Source organism: Engystomops pustulosus, chromosome 4 (assembly GCF_040894005.1).
Source record: "Engystomops pustulosus chromosome 4, aEngPut4.maternal, whole genome shotgun sequence".
NCBI classification, from domain to species: Eukaryota; Metazoa; Chordata; class Amphibia; order Anura; family Leptodactylidae; genus Engystomops; species Engystomops pustulosus.
In genome coordinates, this window is record NC_092414.1 from 121791011 (window position 1) to 121814272 (window position 23262).

Genomic DNA, 23262 nt, shown 5'->3' on the forward strand with positions numbered 1-23262 from the left:
CCCACCTTAGAAACTACAGCCCTCAATGTATGTAAACTGCGTTTAGGAAGTTTGTAAACCCTTTAGGTTTTTCACAGTGGCTAAAAAATGGAAGTGCAAATAAGAAATAGCATTTATTTGGCTAAATGAATGTATTTTCCAAATAAATGACACATTCACAATAGATTAAATGACACAATGCACTGCAAAGTTTAATACACAATTTCTCCTAAGTATGCAAAACCCCATATGTGGTGGTAAACAGCTGAATGGGCACATAACAGCTAAGAAGGGAAAAAGTGCCACTGCAGAGTAGATTTGTTAATGTTAATATGGACATATGAGGGCTGTTTTGTGGGATGAGATGTACTTTTTCTTATTTTGGGGTGTCTATAGTTCATTGCTGAGATTTTATAAACTCTTTCTTGGTGCAGGAAAAGAAAATAATCACTTCTTTTTTAGATTTTGGGGTTATTCTTTTTGGCCGTTCACGCTTCCATAAAAATAGTTTGTTGTCTTTAATATTTTTTTTTATAACATTCTTTTTTTATTTAATTTTTACAAAAGAATAAACAATACAAAGGCACATAAAAGAAGGCAATAATAAAGAGAACATCTGAAAATATATGAGTGGCATGCTTAATGATTTTCAATAAATGAGTTATAATAGACTTGATGCGGCAGGCAAGACTATGCCAAAAAATGTATAGCAAACAAAGTATGAAAGGTCGTAAAAAAGTAACACAAAAGTAAAAAGAAATAATACATTTACAAAGGGAGGGATGTAAACATGTTGGGAAACACGGGAGTATTGAGGGATGTTTCAAGTCAAGATACGCCGCTGCAAGTTTGCTTCCGCCTCTTGATGTATCGGGGCTGCCGTGCATCCTGGGCCCTGCCTGGCGTAGAAAAAAACACAGCCGGTGACTTTTCACCCCGCGCCGGCGCACTCCCGGTCGGCCGCTCCCTCCGCTCGTCCGGCCGCGCCCCGGGCAAATAATTGCAAAAGCTAGCAATAAGCTAGAATTTGCGGTTATTTCAGGGCCTCTGTGCCACTGTCGTTGCGCAGAGGTCCTGATAAATATGCCCCAAAGAGTACATGTGTTGTGTAGATCAGCAGTCAATTATTTCACTTTCTGGATGCAGCACCAATATTGGTAAGGCACTGAATGGAAAAGGAAATGTAGCCTAGCTTGGACCCTATGCAAGAAACACACTGGGGCACATTTATTTACCCGGTCACCGGAGTCCACTGAAAGTGCATTGTCTGACTATAAAGCATTAATTCACTAAGATCATGTGCCAAAAAATGTGTTGCTTCCGCCATTCAGGTCTGACAGAGTTCACCATCTTTTTTGTGGTGCATCTTTACCTACCACTGAGGATCAACAGATTTCCTCTCCACCCCGGTTGAGAGTGGTTACCAGGTGAGCAACCCCTTTAAGGGGTCCTGCTTCTTTATATCATATTTCCAGGAGGTACTACTCAAGGCACCATCCTCTGGACAAAGTAGGGCTAACATGGATGAGACAATAATGAGGCCATAGATGGAGGAGATATCTCCTTTGGGAGAGGGTCACATAGATGATCCAAAGGAGTGATGTCTCTGGGGAGTCAAAATTGGGTATTACTTGAGGAATATAAAATAGAAAGTTGTGTCTACTTTCATAAAGACTTAGAGGTCATTGAACTACCAGAAAGTTGAGTCAAGAGGGTTCAAGTCTTTGAGGGGCAAATCATTGTAAAAGGGGTTCTCACTTGCCCAACTACCCTGAAAAGCTGGTGTTAAGTTCAGGTTGCTGGTCATGAGTAGAAAGAGTCAATCTGGAGCATACATAGATAATTCCCTTTTAAGCTTCATAAAACCTGGGAAACAATTATAGGAGGGGTAGAGAGAGCTGGCCTTCGTCACTGGTAGAGGCAAATAGAAAATAAGTGCAAACCCTAGTATAATATGCTCCAAAAAACAGCACAGAATAGCAGTGTTAGTTTGTCTCACACCTTCTGGTGGGGAATATGTAATAAATGGACCTTAATATTTGTGCAAGAACAGCATATTAATACAATATATAGTAACCAGTGGGCTAAAAAGCCAAAGTAAATGGGAACAAAACATGTACACCACTGTGGCCACTATCACTTTTTAGAGTTGTAGCATTGACAATAAAAGCTAGATGCCTCTTCATATACATCTTAACTGCATCATTTCCTACTAAAAAAGAGTGGAAATCTTGCAGAAAAAAACTGCAAGGTAGGTATAAGGGTATTGTCTGTAATAGATACAGTAGGCATGAAAAAGCCTACTGGTGACACATCCTAGATTTGCTTCCAGCCCCATCTTGCAATAGCAGACCTAAGGGATTGTGGGAAGGGATAAAGTTCACAGCATAACTATAAACCTAGATATGCCAAAGATCGCGATGACCAGAAATACAGGATATAGGTATACAGAGTAGCGGAAAAGGATCACAGTCCAGAATAATCCCCATTGCAAAACTGTTAGAGACATTTACTTTAAAATGCTGAAGTACCTACCTGACTTATGTGAAGAGCATTATATTTAGTTACTTTAGTAAAATTAAAAGAAATTGCTGAATTTTCTTAACCATGCAAAAAATAAAAAATAAAAAGCAATGAAAAAATAAAGTCATAAATGATACCAATAAAAACTTCAAATTATCCAGCAAAAAAGCACAACTGTAAAAACAAATCTATGGAGGGAAAATTTTATTTTTATGTGCCTTAAAATTTAGTAACAGGAAAATTATTTCTTTGCCAAGTATTATTATGCAAAATCCAATAGACACTAAAGTTAGTGTGTTTTTTATACACTGTAATTTACACATTGTAAAAAAATTGCTTCAAAATTGCATGCCTCAACCCACAAAAAAACAAGCTCATCTACAGTGATTATGAAATTTAAAGATTTAGGAAAATCATACTGAATAGGTGACAAAAAGTGCTTTAGTGTTTAAACCAAACACAGACTGGTAACAAATGGGTGAAAACAATGTTATATTACATTATACAGGTCACATGCTTATAATTTTATACAAACAGCATAGAAGTCTTATTTATTGAAGAATAGCTTTGTACATAAGACACTCAACAACATTTTAAGGAATCACATATGGAAGCAAGTTCTAGTAAATAACAGGAATAATCCAGAGTTTTAATTTAAAATCTAACTTTTCAAAGCTATTAAGCTGCAGGCAATGGACCTGTAAAATAATGAAACTTGGGTTCCTTTCAGTTAATCTCAATTTTATCCATCCATCCTGCTACTCCCCCCATTGGCGAAAGCAGGTTTCCCATTCTCTGGAAAGCTGGGGTGCCAGCAGTCAGACCTTCACCTCTCAGCTAGTTATCTTGTAGCAAGATCAGGAGATTGTGGATGCCATATGCAACCTCCCTTTTTTACATATCCTAGCAGTCTCTCCTGAAGCCCTCACTCAGGCTGGGGGTATCGGCTCCTCCAGCTCCCGCTCCAGGTCCCAGACTTAATGGAATGGCACCACCTGGTGTATGCTCCCTGGGAATTGCAGCTTCAGTTCACTAGCAGTAAGAACTTCTTACTAAGGCAGAGTAAGGGCTCCAGGGGCACTACAGTTTAAGAGAATCTGGCTTTTGTTAGAAATTTGCACCAGGCCGTGTCTGACAGGTATGACCAATTCCACTACAGACCAATTTGCTCATCTACAGTGATATTTATTAGTAGATCAACTATGGCCAAGACACATGTCTGAATCCATAAAAAGTGACTAACGGTTATGGATATCAATGAAAATGTGCAGTTTTTCTGTAAACTCTATGGTGATATGAAAATCACATTCTAGATTTACAAAAAAAAACTTAATTTTCGATCAACACAAAATAGATTAGGGAGAAATGTTCTCTATAATAATAATTATAATAATAATAATAAAAACGATAAAAGCATGTTGGAATAAATCTCTGATCATAATATGAAAAATGTATCCTTGTAATGTAATGAATAAAACATACCCCCAAATCATCCCTCCATTGATGTGATCCTTGTATCTCTTCTGCTTTTTCTGCAAGATGCTGAAAGACACAAAAATTTAGAAACTTAATTTAACATAGGGCAATCTTTTTCATAGTTCTAAAGTTAAAAACCTCATAACATAAAATGACAAAAGGTCCCAAGGTTTTTAAAAGCACAATATGATAACAGTAGGTGTATCACTACAGCCATTCAGAGTATAGGCTCTGGTACACATATATTATGGTTGAGAATATATATGAGAATAGTTATCATTAGAAAATAATTATACCACATCTTCTACTTATAGACAGAACCACAACTAATTTAAATGCACCTTTTGTGGTTATAGCATAATTTCCCATGTGCCTTGTAAAGTACAATAATAAAGTATCTAGAACATTATAGAAATGGGGTGCACAGCATATGCACCTAAATATCAGCTCACTCTGATTTTTAAATTAACCCCATTATCACTCCAACATATGGTAATCTCAAAAGATTAAATTACAATCACCTGCCAGATTTAAAGTAACCTGATCCAAACACTAGTACAGGTAAAATCATTATTTCAATTGCCATTCAAAGTTGTCTGGCACCTGTAGAGCCATTAATTAATTAATTATTAATTACTCTAAATATATCTTAATAAATCAGTCACATAGCCTTTTTTATATTTTAACAAAGTTATTTTTCAATCATTATTCAAAGAAACTACTTTTTAAAACCAGTCTTAATAAACAGATAAATCTGCATTGCACTTACTGAGCAACACATATGATGTGCTCACTTTTTAGAATACCCTTCTTAAACAATAACACCCTGCAGTGTAGGTTATTGAATGGTCTGTTAAATCATTAACTTGCCGAACAGGAAGAAGTACATCCCCACTGTTTTAGGCTGTTTCAAGAGAAAAAAAAAATGCACAATTTTACAGAAGTTTACTATGTATGCATAGTACTGATGAATATGTTGACCTTTTAAAACCTGTTTTTAAAAGCTGACAGCTATTGGTAAGAATAAAGAATAATTGTCAGTACAGTTCAGAAATTTCAATGGACATTTAAACAACTTCATAACTTGTACACTTTTATAGAACCTTGGAATAAAATATAACTTTGTGTCAACTATGATTTAATATTAATTGAAAATAAACTCTGAACTCTGCCCCCCCTCCCCCCCCCCCCCCCCACACACACACACACCCTGTGACTTGCTGGATGTTGCTGCCAGGGAGCCAGGTTTTTCAAATTGACAAAATTAAACCTGCAGGGGTAGGTCTTTCACAGAGGCTTTTTTTCAGATTTAACGTTTGGTTCCAGATGATCCCTTCCCTTTGATCTGTGGGTCTGTACAACCATGAATATACCAGATTTATTTAGATTTTGTTATGTTTTAATACTGTTAAAGAAATTTTCATTTTTCAAAAGGAAAAAATTCTTGGTATTGCCAAATTCTGACACTACTTAATAATAATAATTCTTTATTCATATAGCACCTACAGATTATGATGAGCTGCACATAACAACTTTCTAAATGGTGATTTTTTTTTGTTGGATAGGAAAGGCGCAACCCTTTAATCTCCTTTATTTACATTTTGATGGGTGACAAAATGGCAAAAAATGGTGACTAGGCATTTTGACATTTTTTTCTTAAGACAGTAATCAGATGGAATCATTATTTTTTTATATATCTTATCAGATTTTTATGCAAGATACTCAAAATGTTTATGATTATATTTGTCATATGTGTATTTTTGGATTAGGGGGGAGTACTATGTTTTTTACTATCTTTTTAACTATTTTCCAATGCCCATTAGCAGGTATTTCTTACAAATACCCACACAGGAATAAACAGTCTCATAGCAAGAGTTGTTGTCAGGGCTTTAGTGGTGCCCTATGTGGAGGGGTCCAGCTAGTAGATGCTGAGTAAGGCCTTGATACCTACTGACAAATAAGAAGATTTGGAATTTCTAGGGCACCAAGCAATGTTATGTTTAATTCTGAATTACAGAGACAAAGGAGTCTATTGCTCCCTACTCTGCCGCAGATTTAAACTGTATTTGAATTAGCAATTATAAAAATAATATTGAAATAAACAAAGACTTATGATATAACAATATTAAGAAAAACATGCATGATTTAATTGATGTAGTATTATTGGAACAATTGCAAACATTGCATTAGCACTCTTACTATTTATCCTCATTTACTACAAATTGCAAAATCATGATGGCCATTAAGACTAAGCAACCCAAAAAAAACCCTTTCCCTTACTTAAAGTATTGCAAGATATCCCCACCAGAAGAAAATTGATATTGCCATGAACATTTTGAGGTATCAGGATGTAGAATATATCATTACAAAACTTTTACCTGATATAAAAAACTAAATAAAAAACAAGACAATGGAGAAGATCAATAAATACCTTGGAGGATATTTATCATTCCTTTTTTTTCAAAGTTAGTGCACCACAACCCATGATGCACTGTTTTTAAATGGCTCCGATTTATTTATTTATCTACCAAATCCAGCTGTTTACACTAAAGTTAGTTGTATAGGCCATATGCAACTTTTTAAAAAGTCACAGAAAATTGTGTAAAAGCTCGCCTGATCTCAGGTGGCGAACTTGGCATCCTCAACACCAGACAGAAATGTTAGACCAACAGGCAAAGGTGTAATTTAACACAAGGAAGATCTACCTAAGACAAATTAGACTAAGAAAGAAAGAAAGTAGACTGACAGGAAAACTAGAAAGAGAAAAGATAAATCTCCCCATGGCTGGTTTCTTGTATTGCTTTATAAGACTTTTTGGTCTCTGTTGAGACCTGAGATATTCCATAGAAGTAAATGTACTTGTACAGCTCAACAAACAGCCTCCAGACCACAGCTTAAGTTTGTTGAGAAAGTCTTCTGATGCACGGATTTATTACTGCCTGGACTGCAGCCACAAAATCTTACTTGAAAAACTAGAGAAGGTTCCCAGCACCACAGTTAAAATTTTCTTGATTTATTTAATACATGTTAAAAACGAACAGGCTGGTATTGCTATCCATACTTGCTGACAAGTTTCGGGGACCTTTTACAAATTGTGTGCCCTTAGTCATAGCCTGAGACCAAAAACTCTCAGACAGCAGTACAAGAAACCAGACAATGTGGTGATAGATCTCCCGCTGAATGCTTTTATACAGATTATATAAACCAGCAATAACTTTAACATTGTTATATTTTCAATATATAATCATATACTTTTCCAAGTATTAGCATTCCAGGAAAATAATGATGATTTATTTGTGATTTATTCAGGTTTATCTACATTCTACATTTTTCTCTTCTGTCTATAGCTATAGGGGGTGCAGAAGCAGCAGTCACACTCAGTATCTTGCCAAGTATGTAAACACAGTATCATAAATTACACCTGATAGGTCGGGGGCTGTCATGTGTCATTCAACTTATGCATTTGATTGTCAGTAGGAATTCTTTATTCTTATGAATTATGTGTCACATTTACTGATAAACAGTCTTGAAGTTTTGCTTAAATGTCCATATGAGCAGTGAAGTCTCCAATAATGTTATCAGATAAGCAAAAGATCAGCATTCAAAAACGCTATTCTTCTCAATATAAGCATTCTCTTTCCTTTTATCCTTTCCTCTGCCACGGGGCTACTGAGAATTGTCACTAGATAAGACACAACAAAAGCAGAGCTTATGAAGCCTATCTATTAATACTGCTGTCTTTTATATACTTTGTTAAATAAATTCTTGACATCTAGACACTTCAGTCTGCTAAGCAGGTAATATGCAACTTTCTTCCCAGTCCCAGTCACACATCTAGTTACCTGAGAGCAAACCATTACAAGTTAAAAAGTGTTCTGTCTGTTTTGAAGGCTAGTCTACAAGGAATAGTTCAGAATGTTCAAGTATTATGTAAACTTGTTACAGATGCAACTAACTTCTGGAATGTGAAAGTTAGGAAATTATATAAGATGAGTATTGTCGAACCAAAAAACCCTGTATTAAAGTTTAATTACACTTGGATAACAAAGAGAAATGACAGTATTGTGTTTCATGGATCGAGGTTTACAATGTGACAAAGGTGACATTAAAAGGGTTTTTCAAGAATTTTTATTACTAAAGCACCTTCGATATCTGATAGTTTGGCGGCCCAGACACTGCACAGATAAAATGGTTTGTCTGTTATAGCTGTGAAAAGTTGGGTCTGTTCTTCCTGTAGTGGCTGAAAGCTATAACTACAGCCACAGCTCTAATAGAAATACATATGAGACACAGCTGGTCAACGGTCCTCTGTTCTCTATTTTATGATGAAAGAACAGCTGCTTACCCTGTGTTCATATCTCTTTTATATCACCAGTTATTTGCATATGTTATTTTGAGCCAAAAAAATGTAAAGCAACCACAAGACAGATAAGTTATAACAGAAATACTTACACATGCTCTTTGTGCTCGACCACACCTAGATTTGACTCTATACAACTGATGAAAAATAACTGAACAAGTAACAGAGATGCGAACTGGTCCTAAAGAATCATAATAATTGGTAATTTGCCTTGGAAAAATGAATTGTGAATGTTATATAGTATATATATATATGTATCTGTTGACTCAATGGCCCACATTTATTAAAGCCTCTGCGCCAGTTTTCTGTCTGACTTTGCACATTCTTTTTAGTGCTTGCACATGTATTTATAAAATTTCTGTGACACAATTATTTAGCAGCTACATTATACCCGATGCGACCTGTTATACCCGTTTGCACGCCCTATATAAATGGTGAAACAAAAAAAGTTGACTGAGCAGTGGATAGTACGCTATATTCATGAAGATCGGGCGCCACAATTCATGAATCTAGTGCCCTCTGCACACTTCACAGGCAAACTGCACCTACTGCAGATTGCACAGTTTATGATAAATGTGGGCCAATGTAGTTGAAAATGAACTATAGCTTTTTAACACCTCTAAACAATGGAGTGATAAAAAATAATGATGTGTTGAGAGTGAAAAGCCATTTTCTGTGGCACTCAGACTCATGAGAGAAAACAGCTGGTGAGTTGCATTGACCTAATAACATTCATTATTACTTATTTTCTACAGGAAGAAACAAGAAGTCATTAAGATGTTTTCTTTAATGATTTTGGTAACTTAGCAAGCCTTTTTTAATGTAAATGATCCGATCTTATGAAAGTCTGCCAGTTCCCAAATAATCCATCCAATGATTTAGTTTTGTGCTTGGAAATGTATGTTTGGTCTACATTAAGATTAGAAAAGTGTCTAAATTTCTTTGTCAATCGATAAACAGCATTGTTTAGAAAAAATAGCAATATATGATATACAATTTGATATTAACACATACATAAATGAGGGTTATATGTTTATGAACATTTATACAAATTAGAGTAGATATTTACTACCCCCTTTGGGTAGCCATGGTGACAAAACTCAACAACCTAGGACTGGAAGCTTAGAGGTATCACAATGATGGCATTGCTCCTCATGGCTCACTCTGGCTCCTATCTCTTCATATGATGTGAATTGGTGCCATTTTAGGTATTTATATGTGCATGCTATCTAGTGTATTTTGAAAAAGCGTGTTCCAGCCTGTATTCATTTATTTTGAATGTGTGTCTACAAGATAAAATTTCGACTCCTGTCTGCACGGATGTCCAGAGAGAGCTAATGGCTTGCTGACCAGTATTCAATCCAAGATACCTTTAGACGCATGAGAGTCAATAATCTAATGGGGCTATCTGGGGTATATATTAGATATATTTTGCAGTATCACACAAAATGCTGTCTTTCTTTGTTATTGGTTTTATCTGTAGTTAATTCAGGGGAACGGAAGACAATATGTAAAAAGGTAGCCCTGACCATAGGGCAAGAAGATTTGTGGGTTGGTGAAAGGGAAATTTGGCCCAGTTTATCTTCTTCAACCATAAAGAGTTTTTCTTTAGAAAAATGTCATCCAAGTTAATCAAAGACCAGGATATTTGCATGTTTATTGCCTTTAAGGGCAGATACTCTAGAACAAAGGTAGTTTGTGATAAAATACTCAAACCCATTCAAAAAGCTTTCACAACTTTAATAGGAAATAAAACTGATATGTTTATAGAAAATTATTTTGTAAGATGTGAAAGTATTGGAGGTCATTACTGTAAAAGGAATAATATTTCACATATCCCTGACCAAAACTATGTTCATAGACAGTTAGAATTCATACCAAAAGGTGTTTAATTAGAATGTCTATCACCTAACGCAGTCATCAGCTAGATCAAAGAACATAGTCAAGTACCATTAGTAAATGCAGCACAGCCAGAGCTCAAAGTATTATTGTTAACAACGTGTGTCTTTAATTCTTAATGGAAAGGCGACATTGACACTCCAACCCCTGTCTTAAGTGTATCACTTTCATTTGTTTAAAAGGTAAAATAAAAGAGGAAAGTTTAACAATGTCCCGTATTATCCAACTTTTTAATTAAGTCCAGGTGTTGTTTTAAACACTATAATACAAACATATTTAACAGTTTAAATCATCTTCATAAACTCAAATTAACCACAGATTTAAAATGTTTCCCCCACAATTGAGTGCTTTTAATCACAATTTTTTCATTGTGAGATTTTTAAAAAAGCAAATTGCAAATTCGTTATTTTTTTTTTTTTTAAATCACATCCACAAAGACTAAATAACATCTAAAATGTATTTTCTGGGTCAGTTCAACTACACAGATTCACATATATATTGTATTTCACTTTCTTTTACTTACAATATTCACCACTCTACTATTATATATTTTTTCAACTTAATTCTTTCTATGAAATTATTAGTATATATTTATATTTAATAATACATTCATTTAATAAATATAATTAATATATATTCATTATGTTGTTATTCTTAAAGCATTTTTTACACTGTATTTGTTCCACAGGCGGAATGGAAACTGTGATCTTTGTTCAATGACATAATACACTACTGTTATGTAGCTCTTCAATCCTCACACGAAGTGGAAGAGCTGGGATGTTATTACACTGAACATCTCTGGCATCTGAAAGAATGGAAGACCTAAGCTCCGCTTATACTTTAGCACTGTAAAAACATAATACTCTAGAATAAGGACACTTAACGGTTAAAAAGGTTTATTGACAATCATAGAGGGGGTAAAAGTATTTCCATTAATCCTGAAAAAAACCAATGGGGTCCGGGCAGGTGAAACTTTTTTAAAAATTGTACTTATTCTTCTCCATCTTCTGATTGGCTAATCATTACTGATTGGCCATAGTAATAGACCAGAAAATACAGCAGTTTTCGAACCAGACATGGTGTGATAGAGACTTGGGTGAAGATTTTGGCAGGGATCTGGGAATGAGGGAAGAAGCAGAATGTTTAAGGTAAAGCTATAACTAGAATCAGCATGGGCCTTGTCAGTCATATTCAGCCACCGCTATCCAGGGGTCCATTACCTCTTAGTAAGGTTAAGATGCAGGGCTGGATTATAAGGAGGGCTCCAGGGGTGCATGGCCCAGGGCCCTCACCACTTTACTCATAAGGGAGCCTCCACCAGCAATGTCCTCCAAGCTGTGACAGTGACTCACTGGCTCTGTCAGTGAGAGCATGCCTGCCTAGTCCACCCAATCTCATTCTGCGTGCAGGATGATTTTCAGGAGCTGTGCTGTATTTAGAGTGGCACATGATTCCCCCTCCATCCAATACCTGAACTGGTTGCAAGCCAAGTCCTAGCTGATCTGTATTAGGTTTACTTCCTCACAGATCACTTGGCCCATTCTGTGAGAGGAGTTGAGGGCACTCTAAGGGTAGTAGTGCCACATGGGACTGGTGCGGCTACTAGGACTAGTAGTTAATACCACTGCCACCACTACTGCCAAGTTAATACCACTGATACTGTGCAAAGTAGGCTAATTAGGAAGAAAGAAGGATAACATTTAAAATATTAATAAAAATTTTGAAGAGTTATGTGTACCACTGTCTGGGCTTAATTCAGTTTTTGTGCCCAAGGGTCATCACCAACCTTAATCCGGCCCTGCTAAGATGTAGTCTCCTGTATGCAATAGTGGGAAGTTTCACTTTGTAGCTATCTGCATAGAACTGTTGATAGAATGACAAGATGATTTGGGATATATATGGAGATGGGATAGTTTCAAAACTTACTGGGTTAATAAAAAGAAATTGAAACAGATTAATTTTACATGTACTGTGACTGATTAAATTTAATTGTAATAGTTAACATAAATTTTACACTATATGACAAGGAATTTGTTGTTTATCATATTTTAAATTGACCTTGTATTTTGAAGATTCTAATGTTTAGTATACACATTTAGTATTGTATGTTTAGTATAATGTATATTTGAACACGTTTTTAGGTTTTTTGCACTCGTTTGTGCTTAGGTTTTGCACTTTGCATTTTGACTTATGTGTGGTTATAATATGCTTTGCTTGTGAAAATTTGGATCCCAAAACACTGCATATTAAATTAACTTCACCTATAATCATAATTTTGGATTTGTTGTGTCTTTTGCCTACATATATAAAAAAAAGTATGATCTCTTTATTCTCTAATAAATCACACGATGAAATCTGAAATAATTCTTAAAAATTATAGTGAATGAAAAAAGTGACTGTTAAGGATACTTTCTGGCTTAGAATCCAAGTACTAAATGAAGGTGGTGGAACAGAACATGTTTCTGTCAGTGCTGGTTCAGGAGGACATGTTCCTGATTACTAGGAACCTGTGTAGCAATCCCGATGACCTGAAGCGTGAATGCAATTCAGTCTAAGCTATTAAGATGGTAAGGGTTACGAGCATGAGCATCCAAAGATTCTTCTAATTGTCTGCTCCAATAACATATAATTTTGGTGTCCTTACTAAAATTGTGTAATTAGTATTACACAGCAAGATCACCCAGATCACACAATACATAAAATATATATAAATAATAAGACAATGGAACCAGGCTTAAAAAGCAGTTGATAAATTGGTTAACATGACTGGTAAAGCACCTGTGCTCAGCAGTTCATCAGCCTCACCAGCTAGCACAGTGCATGGTGTATAATTACACAGACCCTCAATGCTGCAGGAGGCACAAATAACAGATGGTGCAGGTTCTGAATAATTATTTAAATTTGACTTGGAATATGAATCAAATTTGTGTGGCAGAGTGTTGTGGGGAAGCATAAAGCCGGTTCACACTAGTCAACTCTTGTGTCTTGTTTCCACATCTTTATTGTACAATGGTCTACAATATTGACCAACATTATTTAAATCAAATTTTGCTAATTTTTTCTCTTTGTCCTACATTAAATTATTTTCACTATAATATCAATCAAATTTTGATATAATGTAATTTTAGTGCAGGCTTCAACAACCGTCATTATTCAAAAAGGTAAAAATGAATATTTTGTGGACAGCAGCTTTTTGTGTGTTCATACAGTGAATCTGGGATCCTATTGCATTAAGAATACTGCCTTTCAAATTATTTATGGAGGAGATATCCAGCAGAGTGTTATTAAGATGTCCTAAAGGTCCCAAAAGGGCAATCCATCACAGCTCAATATATGGAATAAATAACGGACAGCTATAATAGGCTTAGATGACAGTGAAGAAGTGAGTGGCAGACAGGCGAAGGTTAGGGACTTGCCACAGTGATTGCTGGTGTTGGATATCCAAACTGTCAATCAAATCCGTCAGTCAATGCACATTATGAATATAAAATGCATGCATTTTAGTTATTAAACATATCCATTAACACAGCAGCAATAAACAATTGGGAGAGCATGAATCTGATTAAGGAACAAAAATAATTTGGTGGTGAAAAGGTAAAATATCAATCATGGTACTGACTACCTAGCCAAATTAAAACAACCATCACTACTTTAGCATGATGAAGAGTTAGGGCTCATTCATACAGGCATGTCCTTTTTGTTAATTCCAACACATTTGGGTTTTTTCCAGATTCCCACTACAGCTTTCCAGAAAATCAAATGGTACTAGTAAGAAACACATTTTGTTCCATGGAAAAAAAAAAAAAAAACCTCATGTGTCTGCTAGGTGAAAAAAATAATGGCCTTTGAAAGGTGGAAAGTGAAAAAACTAAATTTAAAATAATAGGTGGAGCAATGGTGGGGGAAGGGTTATTGCTACATATGCAAATACTAGAACATTAGTTTTACTATAAAGCTATATGCTGATTATCCACCTAAATTCAGATAATAATGATTAACATTGTCAGTGCAGAAGAATTTGCCAAATATAAATTTGCAGTAACCATATGTATTTTATTTTGATTAGATTGAAGGAACATTAGTAATAATTAAAGTAATTGTAAAAAGTAGGTATTATAGCTTATGATCTACCCACACAATTTAACTGGTGGGTGCAGCAATAGTGACAAAACCTACCGATACATTTTTAAGGTGTCTCTTATGCATAGCTTCACATGACTTAAATAAGGAAAAGAATATATGAAAACAATGGTAATGAATAGCCTTATTCTAAAACCAACCTAGGTCCACAACTTGACCAAAGATTGATTTTTTTTTCTCTTTTTCTAGAATTTAACCACCACCAAGAAGGGAACTGAAGAGTTTGTTTCAGACTAATGGCTTTCTTATAAGCCATCCTATAGAAAATGTGCGACTATGACAGATATCACAAAAGGTAAAGTGACTGCTGAAGTGGTAGAGAACCAACGTTAGTAGTGATTTGCACTTTTGTGTAGTACAGCCCCTAATCTCCTATGCTAATAAGCGATAACTATGTTTTGGCTACTATTTAAAAGGGGTTTGTATAGTGATACTGTGGTGGTCCTTCACCAATGCTGTTTTGCATCCCAGCAACACACTTTGTATGGCTTTTTTTGACAAACCAAGTCATAAAAAAAGAAGACAATAAACAAAGTACACCTTGGGGGAAGTAACTTTTATGAAATTGGAACCACCAGGAGATTGGAGGTGTGTTTGTTCCCTTTACAATGTGTAAACACCAGGACTTGGTGTGTATAATATATTTCGGTTGGCTTTAATTATGTGACCTGAAATGTGGAGCTTTGTTTCATACACATTGCATGAATAGCCAATGTAATTGTATTTATGTAAGAAGTCATTTGAGCTGATTAGTGACAAATACTAAATGAGAATAAAGTATTGTCTGCTATCTTCATTCCACTTGACTTTCTGGTTTATTGGGTAGCTTTTGCAGACATTATGAAAAAAAGGGATATTTGTTAGCTGTATCAAGATTTTATTTAAATAGATTAATTCCCAGCATAATGCTACATTTGCATATTTAGTGAGATGGCTGTGTATTTTAAACAATGTGTGAAGCCAGTAAAATGTTAGTGCCAGGGAAAGTTTATTACAAAATCAATGAACTTATGAATGGAAGATTCATTGAACTGTTAATTGTGCATCTTGAACACCTTCTGTATTCCTCATGGCTGATGTGTCTAATTGCTTCCTAACTTGGAAGGAACATAAATTACATTGACTATAGACATTGCCATTACAAAACCTCTCCAAAGCACTGGTCTCATTTTTCAAAAATCACTTTACATTCATGGACTGCCTGGAAGGAGCAAAACAGAAGCAACAAACATTGGATTGATCTAACAATATCTGCAAGTGCAAATCAATATTCGATATTCCTTTTCTTTAATACACATGCGCTTTATTAGTACTTTACTTAATACTAATAAAACTGTCTACTAGTACTTTGCCAAATATTATGGCACCATTTTGGAATAGTGCCTTATATGATATATTTTGCAAAATATATTTCATATGCAAATTTTTGTACCTCTATATTAAAAGAAATCTGTCACCACCTGGGACGTCATTTTCACTAAAGACAGATTGCTGAAGCCCATTATGGCTGGATTGCAAAGATGCCTTTCTCTCTTTTATGCGGATTTGCATTGCGATATAATTGTGCATTTTATTTTTCTTAGCACCCAGACAGAATCCTGTTCTCAGTTCCAGGGTGTGTTAAGGTTTGGATGCATTTAAAAATAAACATGTTATTTGTCTGTGGTGGTCACTCACTCCTCAGCTCTCCGTCCCCACCTTTTGCTCCAGTAAAACTCCTCCTTCTTTCTCTTTCAATCACACAAGGTCAAAGCTCACAGCTTGGTGAGATGACATCAGTGGGGGAGGTAGGAATTGTGCAGGAGCACAAAGGTGGGGGCTGAGAGCTGAAGAATGAGCAGCACAAACCAGCAGCACATGTTCTTTTTTTTGTAATGCAGCCAAACCAAAACAAACCTGGGACTTAGAGCAGGATTCTGTCAGGGTGCAAGGTAAGTTAAAACACACAATTATACTGTATTGCCAATGCAAAGGCAGAAACACATATTTGCAATGCAGCTGTAATGGACTTCTGCAACCTGTCCTTATTGAAAATGAGGTCCCTGTTCCCTTTAGTTTAGTTTGTAGGTGTCTCTTCCAAGTACAGCATTTTTCGGACTCTGTGGCGCACCGGAGTATAAGGCGCACCATCAATAAATACCTACTAAAATGTCTAGGTTCATACATAAGGTGCACTGGACTATAAGGCACACCTGATTATAAGGATAAATGACCATCAGGTGGCAGACCTGTGCACAGTTCAAGGCAGCTATTGTCTGTAAGTAAGGTTTATATATAAGGCGCACTGGACTATATGGCGCACCTTTGATTTCTGAGAAAATCAAAGGATTTTTTTGTGCGCCTTATAGTCCAAAAAATACGGTATTACAGTTTCATCTCACATACTAAATAAAACATACTAATACGCTATAGGCAGCATGACTATATTTTATGACTTGGGATGAACACTGCACAAGGACCAGGACTACTGACAGAGTACTTGTCTATGATGCTATGAGTCCCAGCGCCCAAAGATTCACTGTCCCATATTCAAAACACAATTGTAAATGTCTAGATCCTGAGGCAGTGCTTGGTGTCAGAAACAGGTTTGTTTAATTTCAATTATTAATGATAATAACAAGTAGCTGCATTTAAATTTATGTGACATCTAAGCAAATTAGTAAAACATTATATCCAATATCATATTAATGGCTATATATTTCAACCAACAACTTCTGTACACTGCTGCTGAATCTACAATATTTCAGTATAGAAAAAAATCAATACTGATGATGCTGAGTAAAATCCAGAACTTGGAAGTATTCTCATTTATTTATGCCCGACAGGCTGTGTCTCTTCCATCCACTAATTATCCATATGTCTCTCCCGGGAACTTATTGTGATAACATGAAAGAGTCACTGGGTCAGCCACAGCTCTTGTTACCCAATCACAAACCTGTCAAATCTAGGTGTAAGCTGCTACCCTTCAACCTTTCCATTTCAATACTGTGGAAACCAGCTGGTGTGGCAACACGGAGTCCCACTCAAAACTGACATGCTATCTACGCGAAAAAGGTTTCACATTTATGTGAAGAAAGAGTCCAAATACTTTGCAGAAGTACCTGTAATGTGAGTTTACCAAATCTCACTTGGTATTACAAGACATAATGGCTCTCAGGAGAAGGAATAAATAACAGACCTGATGCAGAATTAAATGTAAACCTTATCCTGGTTAAAAAGGGAAATATCTATAGAGCACAATTTTTACTTTGTGCTATTGCTAATCTTTTGCTTAGCTTCTTTTTTGATACACAACACTCCTCTGTAAATTAAGATAGGCACACTGAAATATGAATGGTTCTATTTTAATATTACCTCCAAATCACATGGGCCTTTCTAACTGCATAGGACTGGATTACCTTGAGTTTATTATAATTAGTTTGGTTGCTTTTTCCACTGAAAAAAGTGTAAAAAAAAACTTGGCACTAGGTACAATTTTAGTACTGACTACAAGCTAGACACCAAGTGAACGGAATGATAGTTCTGTTATTTCAAAAGTCCAAACTTCTGAGCTCTCATAGGTATTTGTAGATAAAGAATCTACTGTGTGCAGTGAAAAAGCAACCCCGTGGTACCTATAGCCTGTGTTGAACTGTTCCACTTCAAACCAAGCTGACTTAGTATTATTCAGTAGAAAAGGATCTATACAAAACTCGAGTGATAATTCAAAATTGTCAAAATCACAGTGTCTCTAGAGCATTTCTATCAACTTTCATGTTTAAGATATTGCATATCTTCAGTACTAACATATTTCTACTTTGGGTTATGTCAATGTCAGGCCCCTGGGTACATTGTGTGAATATTATATTTGGTTTAATATAAATTATAGTAAGAATATTTGCATTTGAATTTGCACTTTACAAGATAATTCCCATAAATAATTATTTAACACTAATACCAATTAAATAAATGTAATAATGGCTTTTCAAAATCAGAACAAATCCATGTAAGACAAATAAATATGAAGGCAGGTAATGTTAGAAAACTATGAGGGCTCAGTGCAAAATATCTTAACAATAATAATAATAGCAAAAAATATCTGAACAATAAGACATTACCCAAACAACCTTAGTACGTACGCTAGGCTGTAAAATAATGAGAGCCTAGCAGCTAACATGTGCTTATCACTTGTCATGCATGAAACAAAAATAGATACATTGGCTAGCATATTTTTATAGGTTACTACATTATTTAAAAGATATCATTATTTTATGCCACCCATTATAGACATTAATTAACTAATGGATTGAAATGTGTAAGCAATTAACAAATCAAAGACTACAGTGAAGGAAATAATAATTTCATATATATACTTTTTTTTGTTTCCCCTATGAACCATTAATAGTTCTGGCTCCTACAGACCAGTTAGACGCCCAGTTGACAGACAGTCAACTGTATAAAAGACTCCTGCCCATAGACCTAATTAATAAGTCAGACTGTAACCTCCACAATATGGTCAAGACCAAAGAACTTTTGAAGGATGTCCGGGACAAGATTATATACCTGTGTTGCACAAGGTTGGAATAGGCTACAAAACCATAAGTAAGACACTGCTGGTGCATAGTGCATAGTAAGATAATTGAAGAAGAACAAAATGTCAATTGACATCGATTTTGGGCACCACATGGGTATCTATCATCATAAGGAAGGTGAGAGATCAGTCTAAAACTACATGGGGGTACCTGCTAATGATCTCAAGGCAGCAGGAACCACAGTCACCAAAAAACCCATTGGCAACAGATTAGGCCGTGATGGGTTTAAAATCCTGTAGTGCCCACAAGATCCCCCTACTCAAGAAGGCACATCTGCAGGCACGACTGAAGCTTGCCAATAAAATCCTGGATGATTTTGTAATTAGGAGAAGGTGCTTTGGTCAAATTAGATAAAAATGTAGCTCTTTGGCATTAACTCTTTGGAGGAAGCGAAATGCTGCCTATGACTCAAAGATCTCCATCCTCACTGTCAAACATGGAGATGGAAACATTATGTTTTGGTGGTGTTTCTCTGCTAAGGGCATAGGACTATTTCACCGCATTATTGGGAGAATGGATGGAGCCATGTACCTTGACAACTTCCTTCCCTCCTCGGGGACATTAAAAATGGGTCATAGCTGGGTCTTCCAGAAAAACAATGACCCAAAACATATAACCACGGTAACAAAGGAGTGGCATATTAAGGTCATGGGGTGGCCTAGCTAGTCTTTAGACCTTAACCTCATAGGAAGCTGCAGCACTGAGTTGTCAAGCGAAAGCCTCAAAATCTTTATGATTTAGAGATGATCTGGAAGAAGAGAGGACCAAAATTTGTAATGACATGTGCACAAACATCATTGTCAAGTACAAAAACGTGTAACTGTTGCGCTTGCCAACAAGGATTTTGCTTCCAAGTATTAAGTCTTGATTACCAGAGGGATCAAATACTTATTTCTCACTGCAAAATGCAAACAAAATTTATATAATTTATACAACATGATTTTAGGGATTTTTTTTCTGATATTCTATCTCTCTATGTTAAAATTACCTAACCTTAAAATTATAAACTCTTCGTGTCTTTGCCAGTAGTCAAACTTATAAAGTCATCCAGGGATCAAATTATTATTTCCTTCACTATAAAGTATAAGAAGAAAAAAGCTGAAAAGTATTTTTCCATCTATAATATCATAACATAGAATATAAACTTAGTGTATTGCTCTTATTTTGTGACTTATGACATATTTATCTTATTTTGTGACTTATTTGTTTATTTGGAGCTTTTTAATACAATGTATAGAGTATTGAAATTCATTTTAGGCCTATGATTAAACCCAGAGACATGTCATCCTGCAGATGTCTCTTTTTTCTTGGCTGAGCACTGCATTATTTTTATCTCAAGAATGTATGCTTTGGAACTGTTTGCCAATTCAAATTCTCCAAAAGTCAAATTTTTCAAAAGTTCTTCATCGCATCACTCAGATATTTAGGACCCATCTGTTAAAGCAGAGCTTTGCTTGATTAAACAATACTCAGTGGAATAGTACATCTTTGAGATAGAATATTTGAGGTAGCTACATCAACAACCTATTTCTGCGTGCCAACACTAGAGTTCTAATTATTGCTGTGAATTCTCGGCACAGACCTGCCTCCTGTTTAAATCTTCAAATGTACAACGATACAAGTTAAAATTAGACATTAGAAAGATAATAATTTGACTCATAGTTTTAATTTATAATAATAGGAAATTACTTGTTAAATTTAGTTATATAGTAATATCTAGATAAGTATTAAAGCACACGTAATTGTATGTTTGCATCTAGAAATAAAAAGAAAAAACTATAAGCAAGACATTGGGGCACATGTATCATTGTATTTCTGCTGTCTCTTTTCAAAGTTGTTTGCTGTTGGCACATCTGTATGTTCTTATGTATCTCAGTCAGAGATGCACAAGAATGTGTGTTTTTCTTTTGGTGGTGTGAGTTTGAGCATTTTTTTAAAAAATTTTGTGACTTTCTGGGCGCAAATATGGAAGTAAGTATGGGTCAGTTGTACTTTGGTTTGCACCTAAAAAGTCTCTCATTTGCTCAAAAATAGGGGGTAAAGAAAATGCAAATAAATAAATAATGACTAGTGATGAGCAGACCAAAAACTGCAATGTTCTGAAGTAAGATTCTGGATAAGATTTTGCTCAGAATCCCTCCTCTTTCCTGAATCTTAACTAAATGCCGCCTGCAAAGCAAAAGTTACCAGAGTCCATTAGTAACACCCGCAATGATTTTACCAGCTGCATTTTACCAGATGATTATTTTACCAGATTCCTTTCCAATAGTTAACACCCGCAACCTGTGCCAGCACAGACAAGAGGTGTCCTAAACACCATTACACTTATGTTTTTAGAGAGTCAAATATAGTGTCACTATATGCATGCATCTATCCTCTGCATATAAATAAGTGGCCTGCTTCTGTAACTAGAAAGTTTAGAAGTGCAATTCACACTGTTTTATTATTGATTGTCAGTTTATTTATAAGAAGGGGATTTGTTTGAAACCAGTTTCAATAATGTGGCAATTTACCGTACAATCAGTTTTTAATGTCATAGTAATTACTCCCATACCAATAAAAGAAATCTTGCATTTTGTAGAAAGCAACTGTTAGCATAGTTTGGTTTGGTTTTCAAATAGAAATTGTAAATTATTTTTCACCATAGAGTGAATTTGTTATATATACATATAGAACTTATATTGAACTTTACGTATTGAACTTTAACCCCTTGCTGCCGAAGCCACTTTTTACCTTCCTGATACGGCCCATTTTTTTCAAATCTGACATGTGGACACATTGTACCTCATGTTAGTGGAAAAATGTAGGAGATATGTTTGACATTATTTATGAAAAAAATAGATATTTGGTGAAAATATGGTGAAAAACGCAAAATCATACTTTTGAGGGACCTGCTCAGCTTTTGCATTACTTTCAGTGCCAAAATAATAGTAAAACCCCATAAGTTAACCCTTTAATTGTATTACAGGTGTTTACAGGTGAAATTTTGAATTTTTTTTTTGGCTAAATAAATGTATTTTTCAAAAAATTCACAATTTCTCAGTAAACTTTGGTATGGGCACACTCAAGAACATTAAAGGAAAGGTGTGCCATTCAGAGTAAATTTGCAGAGCAGATACATTCTTCAATTTTTTGGCAATTTGGATACATAAGGGCTTATTTTCTGCTAGATAAGATACACTTAACAAATACTTCATTTTAGTGGGTCTTTTAGATTATTTTAAAGAAAATCATCAATTATCATTTCTTTTTCTTTAAATTTTTTAAGGGTGTTTACCATACCATAAAAAATGTTATCTTTATTGTATAGACCACTATGATTATGGTGATACCTTATTTATATATTTAAAAAAAAAAAAATTCAATTTTACTGAAGAAAAACTAATATAGAGAAAATCTCATTTGTAAGCGCTGTGGAAGGATCCAAGTTACTATAGATGCCCATTACATGCCACAGTCATGCACGACTGCGGATGATGGCTGTAACATACAGCTGACATACACAGCTTCTGGTGCTGGCTCCGTTCTAGAGTTGGTGCCAGAAGCTTATCATAGTAGTACGTTACGATGCAAGAAGTAACTCCCGTCCGTGATGTACTACTACGTCCATTGCTAATAAGGGGTTAAAGGAGAATTGTTACATTTATATTAGAAAATGCTCACAACACTTCCACCTCCTACACAATATTAAAAATTATCGCACATGATGCTTTAAGCTTTGATAGTTGTATTTTGCTATTCATGCACTCGATGGTAAACATGTGTTTTACAGGTGAGAACAGAAGCAGATTTTTTTTAACTGCAGTTCTCTACAACTCTACAGTATATATTTACTATATCAGGGTTTTCTCTATATCATATGTGGTATAAAGGGCCCTTAGCACCCTATGCATCTATGAAAGGAATGTGAAGATAGATGCTGTATGGTCGATCTACATATAAAAATCATTTACATGTGCTGCAAAATTATTAATAAGATCTAAGGTCCCATTTCAGCAGAGTTCAGTAAAGGAATAAATTAACAATGCCACGACTTGAATAATCATCGTCCCTCCACAGCAGGTAGTGATTGTGTAGGATCCAATTTAGAACATCTGTCAATACCTTAGGCTCTGCAAAGCTGGTGCTATTTATTGGCTGGCTGTGACTTAAAAGTTCTCTGGGGACATTTCAATATTATAGACTAGTGCATAAAATGCTACAGAAGGGAACAATGCATTTGCTTGGCTTAAAAATTAAAAAGGGATGCTTAGTGGATAATTAAATAAGCTGCTAGCTAATAATAAAAGAAGAGAAACTGCTTCAGCTAAAGTA

At 35.3% G+C, this 23262-nt stretch overlaps 1 protein-coding gene across 14 annotated transcripts in view; it reads right to left on the reverse strand.

The window, feature by feature from the left end:
* CACNA2D1 (calcium voltage-gated channel auxiliary subunit alpha2delta 1) overlaps nt 1–23262 on the reverse strand; it is a 472576-nt gene that overhangs the window by 250339 nt on the left and 198975 nt on the right. For all 14 annotated transcript variants that reach the window (XM_072147264.1, XM_072147265.1, XM_072147262.1 and 11 more), the window contains exon 4: nt 3985–4044. In XM_072147264.1, coding sequence (XP_072003365.1) covers nt 3985–4044 — 60 coding nt within the window. The remainder of the gene's footprint in view (nt 1–3984; nt 4045–23262) is intronic.